This window comes from Pimephales promelas, chromosome 9 (assembly GCF_988280905.1).
Source record: "Pimephales promelas chromosome 9, fPimPro1.hap1.1, whole genome shotgun sequence".
Classification (NCBI taxonomy): Eukaryota; Metazoa; Chordata; class Actinopteri; order Cypriniformes; family Leuciscidae; genus Pimephales; species Pimephales promelas.
In genome coordinates this window covers 26,689,629-26,713,635 of record NC_142777.1, presented here as the reverse complement: position 1 = coordinate 26,713,635, position 24,007 = coordinate 26,689,629, and the positions used below count along the sequence as shown (strand labels likewise).

The following is a 24,007-nucleotide window of genomic DNA, read 5'->3' as shown; positions in this document are numbered from 1 at the left end:
AGATAATACTTTGATCTCTGTAAAGAAATCGTATGTATCATGCAACAAAAATGTCACAATGTAATGCCTCTTAGAGCAATAAATGGCTCAGATTAGAGTAAATCTGTTCGTCCGTGTAATTTAGAGTCTATGATTCAGCCCAGCATCAGAGTTGAACGACCTGTTTGATGAGTTAGTCACCTTATCTCTAAGAAACCTAATAATACACATGCAGTCCTTATCAAACTTACAGGAAGGGGGGTAATAAATAAGCAGTGTAATTATTATGACACTGTCAATGCAAAACAGCTTCTATCCAATTAGGGAATTAGGGTGCAATATAGCATTGGTCTATGAAATTAGGTCACAATTTTATCACAGCTGTGTCTCATGATTTAATAACACAGCACTCCACTTGCCAGTGTAATCACACACTTCCCAGGAACTTGCACTAAAACATGGCTGACTATTTTAGGAACATATACTGTGGCTTGTGATAGTTTTCAAAACCCTTAACTTAGCTGCCTTACGTTAAACTGCTTTAAATTACTCTTTTTTCACATAAACTCAATACACCATAATAATAACAATAAAAAAAGATTTGTAAAGTATCTAGTAGATGTTACTACACTTCGAGTAAAGATAACCTGTGGCAAAATCAATTGAATAGGGAAGACCTGGAAATGAACACACTTCTTACTAAAATATATAACAAGTGAAAATGTATTTCAGAGCAAAAACCAAGTCATGAGGTCAAAATAACTGCCTGCTGAGCTCAGAGACAGGACTGTGTCGAGATACAGATCTGGGGAAGACAGGTGTGATTGTCCTGCTGTATTGAAGGTTCACAAAAGCATTCAGCTTCCATACTCCTTAATGGAAGTAGTTTGAAACAACCAGGACTATTCCTAAAGCTGGTTTCCTGGCTAAACTGAGAAATCGATGGAGAAGGGGCTTAATTAAAGTGGTGACCTAGAAGCTGATCATCACTCTAGTAGAGCTCCACGATCATATATATAATGAAAAATTAGGCCAGAGCATTCAGAACCTCGAACCGGGCAAAAGGATCGCCTTCCAACGGGACAACAACCCTAAGCACACAGCTAAGACAATGCAAGGGTAGCTTATGGACAACTCAGCAAGGGCATGGGCTTGAACCCAATCATAACATCTCTGGAGAAAGCTGAAAATGTCTGTCCAGCGATGGTCCTCATCCAACCTGACAGAGCTTGAGAGCATTCGAGGAGAAGAATGGCTGAAAATCGCCAAATGCAGATGTGTAAATCTTTTCACATCATACCCAAAGACTTAAGGCAGCAAAGTACTGAGTTAAGGGTTTGGAAACTTGTGCAATGCATTTATTAAATTTTTGTTGTATTATTCTTAATACATTTGCTTTGTCATTATGGTGTATGGAGTGTAGATTAATATGGGGGAAAAGTCATTTAGAGTAGTTTAACAAGGCAGCAACATCAAAATATGAAAAAAAGAAGGTTAAGTTTGAATACTTTCGAAAGCCAATGTATTTTGGAGACAGTGAAGGCCACAGGTTTGATAAAACATGCATTTAAATGAATAGCAACAATGGCTGCTTAAGTAGGATGTGACACCTAAATAGTGGCGGTCTTACAAACAGACAGAGAATACACAGATACACAGTCACTCGGGAGGCTAATTTTCCTCAATGGGCACAACATGCGACACATTAGAGGGTTGTGCAAGTTGGCATTAAGCTAATCTACAGAGTCGCACTCTGACAGATTCGAAAGGGATCTCTACTCCGCTAAATCAACACCTCAGACTGTCACAGTCACTAGGCACAGTTGGCGACTGACAGGCGACAAACCTGGGATGACAGATTCCAAAATCGCATTAAACTAAATGAAAAATAAAATAAAAAATGGATTATTTGGGTCGGTAAGCGATAGAGTTGACAAAGCTGACATACTTACCATGACATTAATTTAGTCGTTCTAACGAAAACATTTCAGGATATGGGAAAAATGAACACCTGAGCAGTCTGTTACATTTCGTGTGTGTGTGTGTGTGCATGCATAAAACTATCTTTGTGAGGACTGGTTTGATACCATCGGCGTGAGGACAAAGAGAGTAAAGTGAGGACATTTTGGCCAGTCCTCAATTTCTGAGACCCCTTTAAAGGCCTGTTTAAGGGGCAAAACTTGGTTTTAGGGATAAGGTTATACTTAGGTTAAGGGTAGGTTTAGGGTAACAGGTTAGGTTACTTAGTTGAGATGGGGATTACATTATGCCAATGAATGTCCTCACAAAGATACAATTGTTTTTGAAGAAATTAATACTTTATTCAGCATGGATGCATTACAGATTTTACAAAAAAATAAATAAAAAAATAAATGTTCTTTGAACTTTCTGTGAACAGGCAGCAGACAAACAGCTAGTAGTGACAGCAGTCGCAATTCACCTGTCACTCAAGTGGCCACACCCTTAATTATGCAGAGCTTTAAGGCTTAATATAATTTTAACGGATGAGTTGTAAAAAAATCTACCCCCCCTCACAGTTGTCATGAAGGGCAACGTTAGCTTTATAGACAAAAAAAAAAAAAAAAAAAAAAAAAAACCCTTTTTGCACAGGGCTGTAAACATATTTTTTTGTGCTGTAAAGTTGGGCATTTTAACATGGGGGAGATAGAGATTTGAGTCACTTTTGCAGCCTGCCTCAAGCGGCCATTCAATGAATTGCAGGTTAATTCACTTCCGTGTTGGTTTCAAGAGAGAGACGAGGAGGTAGCCGCTTTTTAACAATACACAGGCTGCCCATCACCTGTTGTAAGTCTCGAGAACAAAAGCTGGCACCATCACCATGCCCTGCAACCAACCATTGAACCAACAAGTAATGAGGGCTCATGAATATGTATGAAGGCAATGTCGAAATAGCAGACGATCCGGGTGATTGACAAACAAGATAAACAATAATAACAAGCAAGGGCAAACACGAAACCCCTAACAGGCACAGCCATCCACAAGCATGCTGCGCTGAGCTGAAGTGAGGCGCAGCGGGAGAGAGCGCTGACAGGGCATACGTCAGGATGGACAACTGGCTCCTCAGAAAATGTTACAAAGATTTCAGTCAAGGACGCTACCTTACATCACCCTAATAAGCTATTAATGTGATGCCAGATTCCTAAAAACTCAAGAATGCAGTACTGTCATCTCTAATGCTGTGGTACTGTATCACACAGGACAGAGAGTGTGGTTATTTGTCAGTGTTGCACATTATGCATTGGGCTACATACTTTATTAGCTGCCATTATGGTGCTTAGAGAGAGTAGCAAAAAGAGATTTCAAGGACAGACAATTGAATAATCAGATTGAATAATCATTGAATATTTTTTAATGGTTTTGCCATTTCTGTGCCTCTAAAGTCATCAAATAAATTTACAAAACATTGCCACCAGTAGGAAAGCTGCTTTTAAAAATTGAATGCTATGTAATGACTTTTTGTACATGCCAAAACATATATAAATCAAGGATAAGAGTGGATGACATGAGAGAGTGTGGAACAACGCAAGATGGGCTGGCAAGACCTTTATTCAATGGAAGAGAGTAGGATCAGTTTCCTTATCAGGTCAACATATGATGTTCTCCCATCAACTGCAGAACCTTATCCTCTGGGTAGGAGAGGATCCATCTTGTCCTTTGTGTTCATCACCTGCCACATTAAGGCACATTCTAACAGGATGTAAGGTGGCTCTTAGGCCCCGTCCACACTACTGCGTTTTCGTTTAAAAACGGAGACCTTTTGCTACGTTTGCACCTCCCGTCCACACTAAAACGGGAAAAACGAAGACCTAAAACAGAGAAGTTTAGAAACGCAGCAGCTGCGTTTTGTGTTTTGAAACTCCGGAGGGCGTTTTAGTGTGGACGAGACAAAACGGAGGAGTTTACAAACGATGACGCAGAGGCTCACGCTCGGCTCTATGATTGGGTGTCATCAGTCATGACGTGTCCTTCCCTGATTCGCCAACCACTGTTTACACCGGCGCGCGCATGCCCAGTGTTGGTGAATGGTCACGTGATCTGCGTTTTCAGTCGTTTTAATGTGGACGGAGATCAATTCTAATACGCAGACAAAACGCTGGTGTGGACGGAGATCGTATTCGTTTTAATTCTCCGTTTTTAAACGAAAACGCAGTAGTGTGGACGGGGCCTTAGACAAGGTCGGTTTACTTGGCGCCATGACCAAGTACTGCGATGTTTGGCTTTACCATTGGAAGGCAAGCGTAACATGACCAATAAGTTGCCACCTACAAAACATGACACGCAGAGGACAATATTCCTCCGACCAGGCGATCAACGGCCAAGAAAAGGTGTTAAAAACAATTCTCGCCAGGGAGAACTGGAAACAGCTAGGGACTGGAAATGCTGGCTGATCTTGATCAACGGCTTATTTTTCCACCTGAGATTGCCACCACTAACCTCCAACCAGATATTGTTTGCTGTATATAAGGCATATGAGAGGCAGAAACTGCGGTATGCTCATCTGGCCACTGAAGCAGAACAGTGAGGATGGAGAATACAGGTTTATCCAGTGGAATTGGGTTGTCGGGGTTTTGTGGCACACTCTACAACCCGGTTCCTCAGAGACGTCAGATTCAGTGGCCAAGAGTTGCATCGCACAGTAAAGAACTGAAGCAGCAGAAAGGAGCAGCGACTGGCTCTGGCTGAGATGGAAAGATTTTAGCTGGCTGTGTACATGCCGCCACGCTCTTCAGAGTCTGGTTTAATATTGTAATATTAATTTAGTTTTGGAATAGTATTGGAAATAGTAACTTCCAATTACAATAACGCCAATTGCACTGCAGACATTAACGCCGGACAGAATGAGATTCACATCACCATATGGAAAGAAGCGTAAATGGATGGAGAAGCATAGTTTACTGTAAAGCTATAGTCTTAGTTTGTGCTTATCTTGGCGAAAGCCGAGTACAAATCAGCGCGAAGTTTTAACATCTACGCTTGTGTAATGGAAATCAAGATAACATTGTAAAGGGATAGTTCACTAAAAAATAAAAATTCATTTTCTCACCCTCATTTGATTCTAAAAATGACTTGACTTTTTATGACATTTTACCTCCATGACTTTCATTGTATGAGATTAGCATCACAAATCATACAATAGCACTAATATTGATGCATGATTTACAATTTCTTAATATTACTAGTGAATGCAAGTGAGCCTTAAAAAGGGCCTTAGTTATGCAGTCCAGCGTGTATGAATGAAATATCTGCCGTTTGAAAAAGTATTCTGACCAAAGGGACTCATAAAGAATAATTCACACGGAAGGAGTGAAACAGGATTGAGCATTGCACATTTCCAACTGATCAACTCAGGGATCAAAAATACATGAGGTGCTAAAATGAGAAAAATGGGAAGTATGGAGTTTCTTTGAATACTGAATTGCACAAAGGTATATGTTACATTAGTACATTTCCTTTGCAGTAGTCTAGCGGTCAATGGGGATGAATACTAAGAAATGACTGGCATAATTCATAAAAAAAACGAGAAGGTACTGCAGGGGCATACTAATGTGGCAAGCAGTTGTTCAAAATTGATTTTTTTTCCATTTATAATACATCTACTCTCGCAGAAAATAGCTTATGATATATAATTACAGAAACATGGTCAATTCGATGGAATGACGCATCGAAAATGATGATGTCACTGGACTCTGGGGAGAACCTACCTTACCTACCCCCTACCTCACACAATAATAAACACTACACAGTCATGCTATAGACTATCTTCTATGATTAAAAACACTGCTTGTGAGAGAAGATGAGGACTGTCCACAGTGATTGACAGACATAGTCCTAATGAAGCTCAGCGCATTAAATAGTGCAGACTGACAAGTAATAGGCAGTGTTGAGATTGAAATGAGATTATATTTTGAGTGTTTTCAGTCTGTGTTGATGAAGATAGTCAGAGAGACAGGTAAGAGACAAGGCCATCTCGCTGACTTACATCAACCAATATGACATGCATATTTCTAAATTATATACATATATATATCAGTGACGTGCAGTCTAGGTAGGCAAACTAGGCACTGCCTCATCAAGGCCTTTTACAGCGCAAGCGCCGATCTGAACGGTGTCTAGCATGCCGTCTTTCTGTGCAAAAGCTGGTGTAAGCATGACAGGACAGAGTCGCTCCTTCTGTCAATTCAGACCACCAAGCTGCCCGGTCTTCCGCAAGGTGATGCCATTTGTTAGGGTTGATGTTGAAGACATTCATGTCCTGCTTGACGACATCCTTAAAGCAGAGCTTTGGTCGGCCACAAGGGCGGTGTCCCACAGCTAAGTCCCCATGGAAGATAGACTACATCCATCTGAGTTGCCTCCTCCGGAGCATGGTGTACATGTCACTGCTGTTAGTGAGCTTCAGCACGGTGGTGTTCGGGACCCGATCCTGCCATGACACGCCAAGGATCTGTCGTAGGCAACGGAAATGAAAAGCATTAAGCTTGTGCTCCTGCCGCAAGTATGTAGGCCACGTTTCGCTTCCATACAGAAGGACGGAAAGCACACAGGACTCATATACGCGCACCTTTATTTTGAGAGAATGGTGGCTGTTGTTCCAGACGCGAGACTGAAGCCGCCCAAAGGTTGTTGAGGCACGACCGATCCTGGTATTCAGTTCAGCGTCAAGGGTGTTGTTTGCTGTCAAGGTTGAGCCGAGGTAAGTGAATTTCTCGACAGCCGACAGCACTGTGCCATTGATGGTGACGTAAGGGGAAGCAGGAACGTTCTGAGCCATCACCACTGTCTTCTTGAGGCTTATGGTAAGTCCGAACTCTGTGCAGGCAGCAGCAAAAGAATATCACATCTCCTGAATTTCTTGTTCAGTGTGAGCCAGGAAGGCTCGTGCACAAGGACGCATTTCACCCTGGTTTCTGGCCCTCAGACGAGCCAGGCTGAAGAAGTTTTCATCATACCTAGTGTGCAGCAGAACCCCAACCGGATCAGGAAATGCCCGTCGCAGCACGGCCGAGAAATAGATGCCAAACAAGGTGGGAGCGAGGACACACCCCTACTTTACTCCACATCAGACATCAAACTCATTTGAACGGGCACCGTTGAACTGTACGGTTGCCCGTATCCCATCATGGAAGCCTTGGAGTATTGCCAAAAGAGTTGCCGGACAACCGAGTCGCTGCAGAACATGGAAGAGACCAGAACGTCTCATATAATTGAAAGCCTTAGTCAGATACTACTACTACTACTGTACTACTACAAGGGTTAGGCACTGCCTACCCTGCCAAAATTCAAAAAATAAAAATGTTTATTAAATAACATAACATGTCATTGGACATAATGACATGTTATGTTATGGATGGATTATGTCCAATGACATGTTATTTATGTTATTCCATGTCATTGGACATAATCCATGTCATTAGAATCAATCCATTTCATTGGACACAATGTGCACACATGGGCAGGGCAATGTTTTTTTTTTTTTTTTTTTTGCGGTGATGACGGTGACTTGCTCAGACCCGTGGTAGGCATCACGTGACCACGGTATTGTGGTAACCATCAGGCTGTTTTGTATTTAATATTTATATGTTGTGTTTATTTTTAATATATTCCAATTCATAAAAATAAGACTGTTGGGTGATTATTATTCATAATATTTACTGTTATGGTGCTATGTAAGCAATCCAAACTTCAAATAAGCCCTTAGTTGTTATGTACTGTATATTTGTTCTGACAGTGTGCAGAGTGTAAATGCTGAAATTTTGCTCCCAAATAGGCCCAAAGTTGCAATATTACAGCATTTCCTTAAAAACGTAATACAAAAAATCATTCATTATTTGCATCAGGGGCCTGACAGGTAAAAAAAAAAAAATGTTATAGTAAACAAATTGCCAAATAACAGACATGATGATATATTTAGTTTAGATTGAAGTTTAAAACAAAAGAAGACAGATCTTTTGAAACCACAAAAAAAGTGTCAAAGCCCCCAGTACTATTTCCTGTGAATAACTGACTGTCATTGAACGCATTAACTGAGCTGAACTGAGCTTAGCCCTGCTGTAATGAAAGCATGTGAGGTTATAAGAGAGACGTGCAGTGGGTCATTTTCAAATGAAAGCTATTAGTGTTCATTACACAGCTCCCTGTTGATAGCGCTATACAAAGAGTACAAAGGTTGAGTCCATCTTGAATATGATGTAGATAGAAAAGCTTATTAGAATTCCAAGATAAAGTTTTGCTCCAGGCCAGCACAGTGGCCAACTACAACCCTCGTATGGAGAGTGAGTGAGAAAGAATAAGAAACATTAGTCCATGAGAATGTAGTGATTGGGCGGTGAGATTGTTCTCTAAAACTCTTCTGCCGAGAAAAATGCTGATAAAATCCTTGTTTATCCCTCACCGTTCTCTTCCTTAATCAGGGCTAACCTGTTACTATTGAATTACATTGAAGTGTGGTCTGTTGTCATATTCTCAGCACACTATAATGCCACTTCTGCATTATTTCAGAGAGGGCCAGAGCCTTTGAGAGCTTATTAATGATATCTGCATTGTTCTGGCTTTTGGCTTTACTGTGCTTTTGGCATCAGCGGTACAAGGACATTGAACCAAAACCACTATCCCAGCATTAAAGTCATCCCCGAGGGCTGCGGGAGGGTTCTTTGAGAGATTAAGCCACCACTGGACAACAGAACTTTAAGATATTACCTCCCTGGCAGCAATATGCGAAATCCTTGTGTGTGTTTCCCCAATTATCGTCTAAATTGACAACAATTTGTTGTTATACAAATGGATGTGTATTAATATAAAAGCATGATGCCGAGTGAAGGGGTTTTGTCAGAGTGCAAGATTTAAGGCTGTGGCTTCATTGGTGGCTTGGAGCTGAGCATGGCTTCTTGGGGCAAAAACAACTCCTGCAAACACAATGCCGGTGTATGGACCTTGGACCCAGTCTTCAATCCCTTTCACTTCTATGTCACACCTCTACAGTGGGGAAGAGAGACTCTGACAGCATGTATGCCTTTTTCATGCAGACCTTTGCATGGACCAGTGACTATAATAAATGCTTTTTATCTGATTGTTTTGCAGGCTCTTTGTTGTCATTGGGATGATGGTTCTTTACTTGTGTGATAGGAAAATGTGGAATGACATCAACAAAGCCAAAAACCTTAAAAGAATGGAAAAGAGGGACGGAGTTAAAAATAAAAGCAAAATAGAGAGGCTAAGCCACATTCCTGTCAGAGAGAGAAAATAAAAGCTAGAGAGAACGACTGAGTGAGGCATTGCATTTTTCTCCAGACAATGAAAAGTAAGTGTCTGAGTGCTTGGCTGTGCAGGCAAGCATTAGATGACAGGCTTCACACGCCTACTATATGGATGCTACACCCCGGAAAGCCTGTTGGGGTTTACAGATCTGTGCATCGCTCGCATGATCAGATAAAGCTAGAGGAGTAGTGTAAGTGTAGGATGGAGTACACTGAACCAATCAGCTCCAAAGCAACTGTAGGTGATTGTTTAGCAAAACTGCCCGCACTAAGACATCACTTACAGTACATTAAAAGATCAAATCCAGAAAAATACACAACTTCCTTCACTTCTTGGCACCTACACTTAAGACTATGCTGTGTCACAAGATGTTGTGAATCCTTTGATTATCCGTCGACTATGCACTTTGATACTGCCACCAATCTGAATTCAAAATGTTTTTTTATTTACAAAAACCAAACAAATCCAATACAAATCCCTATCTATTTTCTAGTGTGTATGCGCCCTTATAATTAGATACTCCACTTAGTTCAATCACAACTTTTTTGTAAACTTGAGTTAATTTCCAATAACAATCTTATGAAATACTTAGACAACAGAACAGAATTAACATCTATTTAGAAGTAATACATAGAACACCACTCGCTCATCCATGAAAAGCGGGTATGCTCATTTCTTCTGACAGCCAGTCTGAATCGTGAGTGTGACCACTGGGAAATTTACACTCATCTGGCCATCTTTCCTATTTTGAGACGTGACATTTCATGTAGTGATGCAGTGTGAATGATGTCAAGGTATCAACCACCATGAACCCTAGGAGAAAGAAAAAATGAAAATAACAATACTCAAAACGCTCTCTATCCATATTGCTAGAATGGTTCAGAGGCACGTCTGCGTGTGGCTTCAAGCCTACCAACGATCCTCTGCCAACATCCCGTCGGCACGACTGAGGCATTTATGTCATTCCAGAGAGCCACTAAAAAGCCTATACCATTACGGTGTAAGGACATAAAACTGGACCTGTGCATTACCTCAAGGATGAGGATATCATGCCATGGCTAGTTAAGTTCCAGGGATGACGAGAGGCATAACTCGAAAGAAGGATGAAACTGAGAATAGAGAAAATGGAAGGAGGTGTGCAAACCTGACAGATGAATCTCCTCTATAAAGCACAGCTGAATGTGAGAAAAGGTCATCAGTTTAGCTCTTCTGCTTCTGTAAAGAGCGAGAGGGCTGTCACCTCAGTTCAGGCTTCCACACACCCAGCCCAAACCACCTGGCAATTAAAGGTCATCTCTGCTCCCAGTAACAGCCAAGAAGGGCCAATGTGGACCAGGACATCTAAATATTCCTTATCTCCTCCACCTTTCTCCAGCTTTCAAAGAAGAGCAAGGAGAACTAAATACACCCTCATCTACTGTATATAGAACAAAAACACCGTACAGATGAATACTGGCACTTGGACATGGCCCAATAACTTGAGAAGCAAACAGCTCAAATAAAAGTCCCAATTCTCCTTAGTGGTCTCTGAGATAGACGGCAGGCTGTCAAATGTGAAACTGAGTTGACTCATTCAAATCCAACTAATTCACAGTGGTGAAAAAGCCACCAGAGGCTTTGAGGGTTAGGCGCAAAGGGTGGTCTAATGTCAATGAGATCAACTCTTTCATAGACAGCTGAGGTATCTTTAGTTCAGGAAACACATGCCATATGCAATTACCACGTTTAAGATTAACAAAAACCACTGAGACAGTCAGGGCGTGAAGAGCTTCCTGAAGGATCATCAATCTTGCCTGTAAGACAAAGGGCAGTGGGAGGGAGGGTGGAGCAGCAGGAGTTTTGCCAAGTCCTGTCCCAAAGCAGCTATTATGAAAGAGTGAAAGTGGAGCTTCTATTGGCCTGGTGAATGAGAGCAGACAGACTATTGTGCACGAAGCACTGCCTGGCATCAAATACATCTCTTTAATGAAGCCTTTCAAATGCACACAGTTATCTGTAGGCATGACAAATCTCTGAGCAAAGACAAATGGACATTTTTTACAAATGCTATTCAGAAATCTTCCATGAATGTCTGGCTTTCACAAAATAGATTTATTTGTGTAACGTTGTGTAATGTTTCTATGTGTCAAAAGTTCTCTCTCTCTCTCTCTTACACACACACACTGGAATATCCAAGATATTTGTCATTAATAAAAAGTAAATATTTTGGATGGATGGATGACTACAAAATAAGATAATATCAAATTGCTAAATTATTATTATTTTTTTAATCCGTTGTATCTTCGAAATCCCACCTTTAAAAAGAAAACATCAATAAATACGGTAGCAATAAAAAAAAATATTTTCTTTTACTTAAAAAAAAAAGTTATATTGTGTGTGTGTACGGATAAAGGTTTAAAATAGTGGATCAGGCTGCATATGAAATTGCCTATGCACACACAACTCACCTGGATTAATGCTTCACTTAACCTCTCCTCATCCACTTGCAGCACAATATCCCGGATCTCTTCATAAGGCAGCCGGAATGATCCCAGGAAAATTGCTGTTCGGAGAGAAAGAAAAAGAAAAAAAAGACGAGTCATTTTCTGGCCCTCTAGTTTAGAGTATTAGAGTTCAACAGGTGCCCCCCTTTAGAAATGAGCACGGGAACAATATGAAGAGTTCAGATGCAAAAGCCTCTAAGTGCCATTTGAAATTTTCTTCTAAAATGATCATTTTTATCGAGCTTGTATATTTAAGTTCAGTAATTTCACTTAAATGGCAATGAAGATTACCTATTAATTGTCATTTAAGTGAAATTACTGAACTTAAATATACAAGCTCGATAAAAATTGTCATTTTAGAAGAAAATTTCAAATGGCATTTAGAGGCTTTTGCATCTGAACTCTTCATATCAACTTCTCAGGTGGATGGTAAAACACTGATAAAGTGTTTGTTCCACTTTGGGGCAATTGGTGGTGAAAGAGAAACATTTTCTTTCAGCAATAAAAGCAGCTAAATAACAACCTAACATCTTAAACTTTCACCTAGGATGAAATGCAGAGAACAACAGGCGCAATTTACCCAACAGTTGAATTTGATAACCACCACCACTCCCGAGGAAAGAATAGTCTATAATTATAGCATATAGCTCACAGTGTGCAATTTAAAGCGCATCAGTGGGGGACCAAACATAATTGTACATTTATGTCTGAAGCAGTTACTGCATTGAGGTTAAAATTACCTGAACACTCACATAGATTAAAACAGTCAAGAGTTTTCCAGTGGTGTCTGGAAACAATGTGGAGCAGAACCTGATTTTTTTTTTTTTTTTTTTTTTTTTCTGGCAAATGATTATAGCAGAGAAACATTCAAAGGGTCACTCTTGTTTTGTACCACCTACCTTTGAGCTATTTTAGCAAATGTGATGGGAATGCAGAGCTGAGTGGATATACTGAAGGTTAATATCTGAGTGTCTGTTCTCTGAAATATGTATTTATTTGATCAGATTCCTCCATTGCTCACTGAATTGCACCAGCCAATGAATGCAAAGGCCCTTCTGCCTCATCCAGCTCTCTGGTGTGCAGGTGAAACAGGTCCAACTTCTGATGAACAGTGATTTAATAAACTACCATTCCCACCAGCTGATAGACTGAGTCTCTGTGAAACTATGCTCCATTTTCTGCAATTCATTAGTCGGCCATCTGCGTGTGACAATATGCCGGTTTCTTCAGAGAAAAGAGAGTTCTGTTTTTTTTTGTTTTTTTTATCTTATTTTATATAAAAAAAGCATATACATTTATTTGGGAGATGAAGGTAGAGCAAACACAGTCACATTTTAAAGCAGGGGGCTCATCTGGATACAATGGCCTATGTAGAAATTATTATTGTAGGTTCAACATGTCACAAGGTTTTAAAACCACCCTTACAATACAATACAGCCTGGCTATAGGGATATGCTAATGAACAAACCATCAGTAGCATGATGATGAGCCAATCATCAAGAGTATCACATGCCAATAAACAAACACATGGTTAGTCACTGAATGTGGTGAGTTTAACAACCTCCAGTCAGAACTTATCACATTTCTGCAAAAAATTTAATTGGATGACAAATGCTTTCGCTTCATCTGTTGATTCATTAGCATAATTTACATATTCACATCATCCTGACTTTTTCCTCTAACAAGTTTGCCCATGACAGATGCATCCCATAATTAATTTCTGTTCATATCCACAACTCATCAGTCTGGGGATTTTGTAACATTTTTCAACAAAGAAATCACTGCACGTCCACCAAATGGCAAACATTAAAGCAAAAAAGACCACTTCCTCCCCATATATAAATGCTTTCTATACTAAACCGCCTCCACAAACTGGCATAATTTATAGCAACTAAATGCAGCCCACTATATTTATAAAAAAGAAATGTTGATGGAGGGCCTGTGTGACTCCTCTGGAGCTAGACCAGGGACAGGAATGCTGGGATTGTTAAACATGCTTATGCACCACAGAGCTCTGCTGGGTATCTCTGTGTTAACAGAGGAGCATGACTTCATGTAGTGGTTGCCTGCTTTGCTTGGTTCCTCCAGCACTCACGATTCACAAACTCTTCATCTCATCTGGAATATTGTTTCAGCTGAACACGGAGCCCCACCCGGCCCCCGGGTCCAAAGTAACATATACTATCCAGCTTCTCTTTACACTACCCAATGATGTGTGGGATCATGTGTGTGTCTGTGTAAGATTGTTCATAGGTTCCCAGGACCAATGGTCTCAGCAAGTTTTCCTAACCAGAAAAATTCATGGCCAAACAAAGAAAGTGTGGGTTTTGTCCAGTCAGCTGAAATACTGTACTCTTAGCATGAGGGGGAGACAGAAATGGATATCTGGGGGTATGAGTAACTCTCCCTGTCCCACATGTACATTGGGTCATTTCCACAACCCTGGAACAACCGTGTCTTGTTTGTGAGGCTCCTACCCTATATAAAAATATAAATTAACAGAACATTTATGCTCCACAGAAATGTACACTGGCCTTTCAAATAGTGCCTTATACAATGCTTTTACACTCCATCTTTCTGTTTTCCTGTCCCATTTCCTTTCTCTGTGAAGAATGACAGATTTGTGGCTGAAGTGAATGTGTAACAGCACTCCCACTCGTGTGCTGGCATTAGTTACTCTAAAGCCTGAAGTAGTGTGTGTGTGTTGTGCAGGAAAGGCTGGGTAAAGAACTAGCGGAAATGAGACAGAGCACATGCGAATGAGAATGTGAAAATAAGAGAAAGTGAGTGATAGAGGGAAATAGAGAAATGTCACTGGAATCTCTACTGTTAGGTCTATCTTCATTTGCTCCAGTTCTATTGGAGGAAGAAAAAAGAAAAGAAAAGAAAGAAAGAAAAAAAAAAAAAAACAAGCACGCACACAGAAAACCTGACCCTGATGTCCTTCAGATACACTAACTGAGCATGAGACATATAAGACGATTTTGCCTACCAAACTATAGAGAGATAGACAAAAAGACAGACAGACAAACAAATGTGCTATCACATATAACACCCTAGCATCATTACGGAAAGCTTTTTAATCTAAGTATATGTTATATCAATTATCTCTGTTAAACCAACATTTGGATAATGTGGCTTACAATATATTCAACAGCAGAACTGTAGCCAGACTCAGAGCTTCATTTTGTTCTATTCACACATTCAAATTGCATTGATGTATTCAATTGGAATCCAAGTACTCTTCCGGGTAGGATGAAAACAAGCATGGGTAGGACATATACTCAGGTGGCTGGTTATTTTTGCATTTGCTATGAATATTTCATTAAGTGTGATATTGTATATCTAAGGTGTTCTCCCTCTCCCAGACAAAGAAGCCAACATTTCCAAAGAATAAAATTGCATTCTCATACTGGTTTCATCAATCAGAGTCCAAAGAGTCGCAGACACTCCTGAGAACACAATGAATTCATACTCACAGACATAGACACAGACACACACACTACTTGAAAATTCAAGAGAGGGGAAAAGAGGGTGGCAGTTTAAGAGAGACAGAGAGTTGCTAAATGGCACTAGGTAGGCTGATCAATATGGGCCACAAAGCAACCTGTGACATACTCGACATCTTGTTGTCGAGTATAGGGTCACACTAGTTTCAGTGCTATGGGGTATGGACAAACAAGACAGTGGGGTACAGACAATCAAATATGACTGTAAACATGGCCTAATGTTAATGATTTTATTTGGAATAAATAAATTAACTAAGTAATTAATTTACTGATAACTGGATTTGATTGTGTGGGGAAAAAACAAACAAACAAAAAAACACAAATCAGACTTTGGTCCCTTATTAGCATAAAGGTTTTAGGGGACTATTTGGCTTTGAGTGTGAGGCAGACACAAACAAAATGTGTTGTCCTTTTTGTTTCTGTTATCATCCTATGTGTTTACGGTACAACTGATATCAGAGGAATCGGGTTGAATACATTATCAAAACAACAAAAAAAGCATCCTCAAAAACCTGTTGCAGGAAGAGCAGATACTGCCGAATGCTGCTTGACTATACAAGAGGATAAGAGGAATTTTAAAGTTGACATGATATGTATGAGCAAGAAAACAAACAAACAGAAGAGAACAGAGAAAAAGTGTCAGTCAAAGCCTGAAAACATTGTGGCTATAGATCCAGCAGGCTTAACTGTTTTTAGTTGAGAGAACGTCTAGTATAGAGCAAAAATACCTAGGATGATAATGATAATAAAAAATAATAAAGAATAATAAAAAAAGACAATTATTCAGAGACAAAATTAACGTCTTTGGAAGGAAGAACAACAAACAGATCTGGAGGCTCTTGGGGGGGTTAGGGGACACAGATGATATGGGATGCTGATAACTTACACAGATTCTGAGCTGTCTTGGCATCCAGAATTCGCAGCTCTTTTGCTTTTTTCTTGAATTGTGTCATCCTGTCATCTGTTTCTTCCACGTCCTTTTTCACTGAAAGCAAAGAGACACAACCAGAGGGAACTATTAATTATCAAAACCAGTAAATGCATCTGCTCAATTTTTCAGGAAAAAAATAGAAAATTAGTAGATGTTCAGAATCAGATGTTTACCAAATGTCATACATCAAGCATAAACAGATTGACTGCATATTGTAATAAGTATTCTGGGTAGTTTAATTTCTTGCTTAAAGGTTCAAGATAAATAAATAAATAAATAAATAAATAAATAATATTTAAGTGATTAGAGATGTATATTCAAGCCATTTCACACTACTTTTATGTTTTGGACCGATGTTGACTGTTATATGGACCACACAGCTGAAACATTCTTCAGAATATTATTTGTGTTACACAAAGAAAGTCAAATGAGTTTGGAATGACACGTGAGTGAGGAAAAGATAACGAAATTCACAGATTAAATACTTCTACAGGAAAATAAGCGGTAGTGGCCGCCTTAGCAAGTGTCACAAATAAAAAGTAACAAGACCTAAACACACATTGTTTCACATTAAATGGTCTTGTCATACGGCTAACCAAAATGAAAAGCATGAGTCATGGGCTTTGGACCACACATTATATGAGCTCCTGTTATAGCAATAAAAACTTACATATGCTCCTCTCTACAGGGTAATTATACATATGGCACCCAGATAAGAGATCCTGGATGGAAAGCATAAGGGCACAGAGACTCTAGATCATGGCAGATGTGTCATAATTAAACCAATACTGATGCATGCCAGACTTCCATTTTATAGCATGGCATAAAATAAAATTAAATTAAAAAAAAAAAACTAAGGGAGGGAGGGATGAGGAGAAAAAATGAGGTAGGAGAAAATGGAAAGGAATAGAGAGAGAAAGGTGAGATGAAAAACAGACAGAGAGACAGACGTCTAGAGCAAGCTTGTGCACAATTTAGAATATCAGAATTGGCCTCCATTCAATTCATGAATTGGAATTAGAATTGAATTGACTCCGCCCAACAGGAAGTTGAATTTGAATTAGAATGGCAGGAAGTGGAATTAAACTTATGGCAATTCAAAGAAATTCCACAAAGTCAAACACCAGACAGACTGTGTTGAATCTCACATACATTTAGTGTTAGGAAGGATACATGTGGTTTAGATTACTTTATTTGGATTACTTTATCAATGTAAAGCAATTTTCCTTTCAATTTGATCAGAAACTAATTGAATTACACATTTTGCCTCATACAACTAATACAACTAATTTAAGAACATAATTTCATTACACGTAACTAGTCACTCTTCAATATATATATATATATATATATATATATATATATATATATATATATATATATATATATATATATATATATATATATAACCATTTTTTTTCCATAAAGATTTTTTATTATTATTATTATTATTTAAGTAATTCTGGGAAATGGAAATGGTTAAACTACCATTACAATAGAACAGACTGTTAATATTCATTGCTGGGGGAAAACATTCCCTGTTTAATCTGTACATAGTTCAAACTAATATAATTTATAGAATATATAATGCAATCATATCTGACATATCCTGTAAAGCTTCATTGTTAAACACTTCACTTGAAAAAAAAAAAAGATATATATGAATTTGGTTGAATTTTTACTGAATTGCAATTCTGCTTAATTTAATTCAAATTTGAATTGTAATTCTAGATCCTGTTTTGGACATCAATTCAAATTTAAAAATTGAATAGGAATTCAGGAGTAATTCTCAATTCAATTCTGAATTGTGCACAAGCCTGGTCTAAAGTTGATGTGCCTAAAGAGACCATCAGCGTGTGACTGCAGCGGCACTCGGTATATTGAAGTGACATTTTGCAGGCCTGCTATTGACAAATGCTGGGCCTGCTCTGTCAACGGCTCAGAGCCATGGAGATAATTGTGTAATATCTGTAATCCTAAGGAGCAGCAGGAGCGGCAGCTTTGAACAGCCCCAAACCAACGTTTATTCTTTATGTGTGCCTGGTATTCCAGGGACTGGATTCCTTAGAGCTCTGCTTGAAGAGAATCTCTCCCTGAATGACATAACATGTCAGCAAATTCCTCGGCCAAACCATTGTCACAGTTAACTACAAACTAACTAAATAAGAGAGCAATCAAGGCCGTAGCTCTGGGACCCACCCGGGGGAGAGAGAGATTCTGGGAAAATATCAGGTGAAAACAAAGACAGAAGAAGTCTAGGTTTGGCAGATTGCTTGTGGGAGAAGGAGCGCACCTCAGCGCTAATCATAACAACTCCGCTATTTATTTAAGCCCAAGATGGAAGTCTCCTAGGAAATCGCATGCAAACAAGCCTCTCCCAAGAAATCTGCATATGTGAAGGAGCTATCAAAGCAAGAGCATCTCCTAAGCAGGTGGATTTCCTGCTGGCTACAGGCCTTCTGCTGTGTCAATAGCACTGTGGTACTGATGCATGTCCGTTTTGGATTTAAAGTGATAGTGACTCTACAGAGCATGTTAACAGAGTTTTGTTCTTCTGAAAGTTTAACTTATTTCTTTATTTGCTTATTTTCGGTGCTAAAAGCTCAGGTGTGCTTATACGGAATTCATAAATTAATTTGTACGAGCATCGTATCGCATTAACAGGAGACAGTACTTGCAGTTTCAAAGAGTTATTAATTGTATATAATTAAATACATTTCACAAGCTGATCACAGCACTATGGATTTGTGGTCTACTTAAGAAATAAGTTTTAACGTGACTTCTAATTCAACCTTTCTCTGCTTTCTTGCTGGTAGGGTGTCTCAAATATGTCTAGCAATGATGACAGTATGGGTCCACAACAGGGATGCATGTATGCATGTGTGCGGAAGGATGGTCCATAATGGCATGGGGTTAAACATCTGAAGGAATGGCAGGTAGGATTCAACCCATGAGACTCGAGTCAGCGGTGCACTCTGTGTGTTTCACTAAACAGCTTTAAAAAAAGACCAGAGAGAAAAATATATATATATATATATATATATATATATATATATATATATAGATAGATAGATAGATATCAGGAAACAGGACTCCCAAAGGACCAGATTTTTTTAGTGGAAGGGCTGCAGGTGAGGGAACAGCTTTCAGCCATATTGTGGAGCTTAAGATACCCCCACCACCCCCTCAGGCGCATTGTCACACCCTTCCACCAGCTGGCTCTTCCACCTGGGTAGCCCACGCTCTCAGCAGGATGTTCTCAACATATCCTCAGGCTCTTCAGCTGTTAGAGATCCGAAGCCCGCCAGGCCTGCGCCTTCTCTGCCCAATGCTGGATTAATGAGAAACAGACACAGCTCAGCCCATCACTACATCCACTTAAGGTGGAAAAGGTGGACCGTTTGGGAGGCTTTGTTTTGTATCTACAGTAGGCCAACCGATTCAATTACAATCCTCCCTATATATTTCTGACAGAGTTTGTCTCTGCTGGCCGGCACTATTCTGCAGTTTTACAGAAAGTGAGAACTTGATGACTAGACGAGCAGAACGCATCAGTTTCTAACAGAAATAATTAGTGATGATAACAATTAATAATAACAAATGATACAATTATAAAATAATAATAATTAGGAATGAGCTACAGTTCCACCCTCTATTCATCACTGATGATGGGAACCCGACTTCACCTTTGCCGCCCCTCCAAGAGACTAAAATTACTCCTTCGCAAATGCAGGCACCACCATAGACAAATATCCAAAAACAAAGATCTTAACTGCTTCCCTAAAACACCATAATAAAGTCCTGAAGAAATATGTTTTTTTTTTTTTTTTTTTTTATATAGTAAACAAAAAAGTAAGCCTTGGAGCATTACAAAAATACATGCAGTGTCTATGCATAATGAAAACACATTTATACAAATAGAATAAAGCTGATCCAAACGATGTTGCGCAGATTTAGGACATAAATCGCATGAATTAATACAGGAATATGTCCTAAATAATTGAATAATGGACCAGCCATTGATGAAGAAGCCTGTTTGTTTTGTTTTTTTTTATTATAAACTGACTGTGAAGGACTGACTATGTTCAGGGTGTTTCAACGCAATACAAACAGCAGTGATGCTTCAGTAATGTGATCCATTAGAAGCAAAACACCAAGTCGAGAGGTATTCAGGGGGAAGGTGGTTTCAAAATGTTAGTAAAACATTAGCTGTACATGATTACTCCTGCCAAAGTAATCACATACATGTGTGTTGGGTCCACAGACATCGTTATATGTAGGGATGAGATAATAGCTCTTGGAGGCAACAAGGGGTGAAATGCAATAGCAATAATAGAACTTACAATAAGAAAAGCAATAAAAAAGGCAACAGGAAAACGCACTCAAGTTCAAACAAGCCCTTTCTGTGATTTTTGGACAGAGGGCAGCCCATGGGAGCTCCTCATTTTCAAAGTTCTTCACATTTGGGCGTAGAGATTGTTTACTGGACTTGAATCATTGTGCTGGGAGCTGTCCATGTGATATCTCCCCCCAGGCAGCCAAAGCCTTGAGCATTAGCAAGCTAAACACTACCACATGTTCGCTTCTGGACCGAAATGATTCACACAAGAGCAGTCATGGAGACATAAAGCAGTCAAAGAGACGTCGAACGGAGGACTGAAAACATAGATGACAGGTCCTCTTAAAATGTGTTCAATGTCCCTGCAACGAAACAGATGAAGCAGACAATGTGGAGTCTGACTGTCTGGGCTGGGAAGTGCATTGTCGAAATGTGCAATCTGACTGGAATAATATGACTCATCTACCTCTGCAAAACTGACTGTCCAAACTTGAACAATGCCAATCAATATGAGACAATGTCTTTCAGGAATTAAGTCAAGCCTGAGTGAAAAAATACTTCAACAATTAGAGAATGAGAAAGTTCACACAATAATGAACACTGTGTCATTTATTCACGCCCACACCGTTTTAAAACCAGGAGTTAAGATATTTAACTATTTTTTGCCAATGCAATGGATGACAGTGGGGTCGAACAGTAAAACTGGACTCCACTGACTTTTACCATTTCGACAAAAACAGATTTATTTTTAATGTATTGCTCACAAAATATAATCAGTCATACGAGTCCTCGAGTGTGAAAGAAAACTTTGATTTTGTAATTTCTTCACATTCTCAGCCAGATCTACAAGGCATCCCAAACACACAATAGAGGTTTGAAAACACTATTTAATTGGAGAATTACAGCTGTGACCATTTCTAGGCTAAAGAGAGGTCTCATTCTCAACCCTGCAACCAATTTATTGCCTGGATACAAGCCCACCAGGCCGTTCCCACCTTCTAGCCTCTTGAATGCATGCTCACACTCTCAAAAAAAAAAAAAAAAAATCCTTCAGGGAAAAACCTGAAATGGTTTCTTTTTCTTTCATCCAAGTTAACCTGCATTGATCGGATAAGGGCGATCAATAAGGAAAATACGCACACAAATTGAATCTGAGCGCAGCATAACGAAGATTCTGACATCGAGTGTTTAACGTATGCTTTAAATTATGGGTGGAGGTTATGCAGTGGAACAACTGTGTGCATTTTGATGATGCAGTTTGAAAAAAAAAATAGCATCTGAAGCTATTCGTTGTTATTAGTGAAGCGATCTGAGCTGTTCTAACTCAAGCATCCATGAGATTGTTGATGTCAAACAGGTATGTGGGCATTAAATACAAAGGAAGCTGTCTGAATGAGTATAATTCAACCTCTCTCTGGCACAGCTTTCTGATGTCAGGTTATTAGAAGGTATCTTTCCTATAATGACTCGCCCCTTTCCTCAGTCTTGACCTTCACAGTGCTGGGGAGCTCAGGCAAAGCTGTCTCACCTCAAGGTGAAAAGCACAGAAAAAAATAAAATAAAATAAAATAAAATAAACAGCTGGGGGAGAGGGATCGACTCTCCCAACCTTGCAATTATCATCATCTTTAACGATAACAAGGGAAAAGGGTGAGGTTAGCGCTGATGATAATTGTGATGGGGCAGCAGGTAAAGCTTGATTCCCTCTGAGGGCGATGTGATATGACTGAGAGACTTGCAAAGCATGACTAGGTGCAGGGGTCACTAATACACTCCCGATTCTCACCCTGGGTTCTCCTAGTAGCCCGTGGAGACTAAGTGGAGAAGAGGCTAGAAAGGTCACAGCCTGACCCAAATAACAACTCACTCTCTAAGAGTTTCATTATGAGTGAGAGACACACTGAGGCTGAGAAACTAACAGCTGGACTTGGATAAAAGCTCAGGAGGATAGTCAAGCCCTGTTCCTCCTCCTCATGTCAGAGAACTTTTGTTTAGTAACCTCTGGTGTTGTGGGAAACACAAAGTGCAGCAATCTGTGAGAAAACATACTCACGCCATGAAGCATCTGATGGATTTAGGCCAAATGATAAAGCAATGCTGTAACCTCCACTTAATTATAGCAAGTGATTTTTGTGGCATTCTAAGACTTGCTCAAGAATGGGTTCTTTTTTTTTTTTTTTTTTTTTGGTTTAGAGCTCACTTAGTACGCACATTCATACGGTAATCCAGTAGAGCAGCACTAACAGCTCTCTCCTGTCGCTGCAGAATGCGAAGCTGATAATAGGTTATCTCTCGTATTATATTTGCACAATCACATTTGTGTGAAATGAAAACAGGCTTCTATGAAAGACGATGGATCGTACTGATATTACGCCTTATCGCAAGGTCATTTATGAGAATGCATGTCACCTGGATTTAACAAAGAGGAAGAGCTGAAATAATGATGGAGGGAAATACATCATTTCTTAGAGATGATCTGGGTGGTGTGAATGGTCCTAAGCAGCAGAATTAGTACCAAGACCCAAACATTTCTTTAATTTCTGGCTAGGCAGCTCAAAAGTGCAAAGAGTGTGGGAAGAGTCACTGTTAACTGGCTGCTAAGGTCTTTACAGCTATACCCTTTGGATTCAGGACCTCATCCAATGAGCTACGAGAAGAGACGGTTGGTTTAAGGGTTAGTTTGACCAATTACATTTAACTGACTTTCATTCTGTATTGAAAGCACACCCCGAGGCAAATGGCCAACAAATGGTTTATTTCTAGTGTCTAGAAATAATCTATTACCTAACACAACAGCAGTTCACCTTGTAGTAGTGTTTTATAGCATAAAACTCTCACTGACCTTTCCCAGACTCCACCTCTAAAGAAAATAAGAAACTATTTAGTGCCACATTAAAATGAGGGTCAGTTTGTTAACATTAGTATAATAATATTACAGATATCATGAACTAACAAACTATTTTACAGCATTTATTAACTTAGATGAATGTTAATACATACACTATTGCTCATTGAAATGATTTAAATACGTAAAATATGCAAAAGTGGCCAGGAACCTAAATTAATAAATGCTCTATTTAAAGTATTTTTCTTTGAAGTTTCATACAGCATATACAGACACAAATAACAAAATCTCACTGTGAACAAAGAAAAATCCAACAACAGTAACATTGTGCAATATTATTGCGATTTAAAATAACGGTTATATCATATAGCTGTCATCATCACTCCAATCTTCAGTTCCACATGCTCCATCAAAAATTATTATAATACACTGATTTGGTACTCAGGAAACATGTCTTATAATTGTCAATGTGGATGGGACAAAGTGCTAATTTACCCGTGATGGCAGTGTAGGCCCCTGTGTTTGTTTGGTTTATATTATTTCTATAAATGTTTGTTTCTCATTATTTTTTCTAGTCTGAGGTGCACGTTGGACTGATAAAAAACACCAAGATATTTATTTCTTTATATGGGATTTACATAAGTC

At 39.3% G+C, this 24,007-nt stretch overlaps 1 protein-coding gene across 6 annotated transcripts in view; it reads right to left on the bottom strand.

The window, feature by feature from the left end:
- The window catches only part of diaph2 (diaphanous related formin 2), a 453,020-nt gene that overhangs the window by 188,244 nt on the left and 240,769 nt on the right, over positions 1–24,007 (bottom strand). For all 6 annotated transcript variants that reach the window (XM_039655194.2, XM_039655195.2, XM_089134932.1 and 3 more), the window contains 2 exons: positions 16,134–16,232; positions 11,703–11,797 (listed from right to left, as the gene is read on the bottom strand). In XM_039655194.2, coding sequence (XP_039511128.2) covers positions 11,703–11,797; positions 16,134–16,232 — 194 coding nt within the window. The remainder of the gene's footprint in view (positions 1–11,702; positions 11,798–16,133; positions 16,233–24,007) is intronic.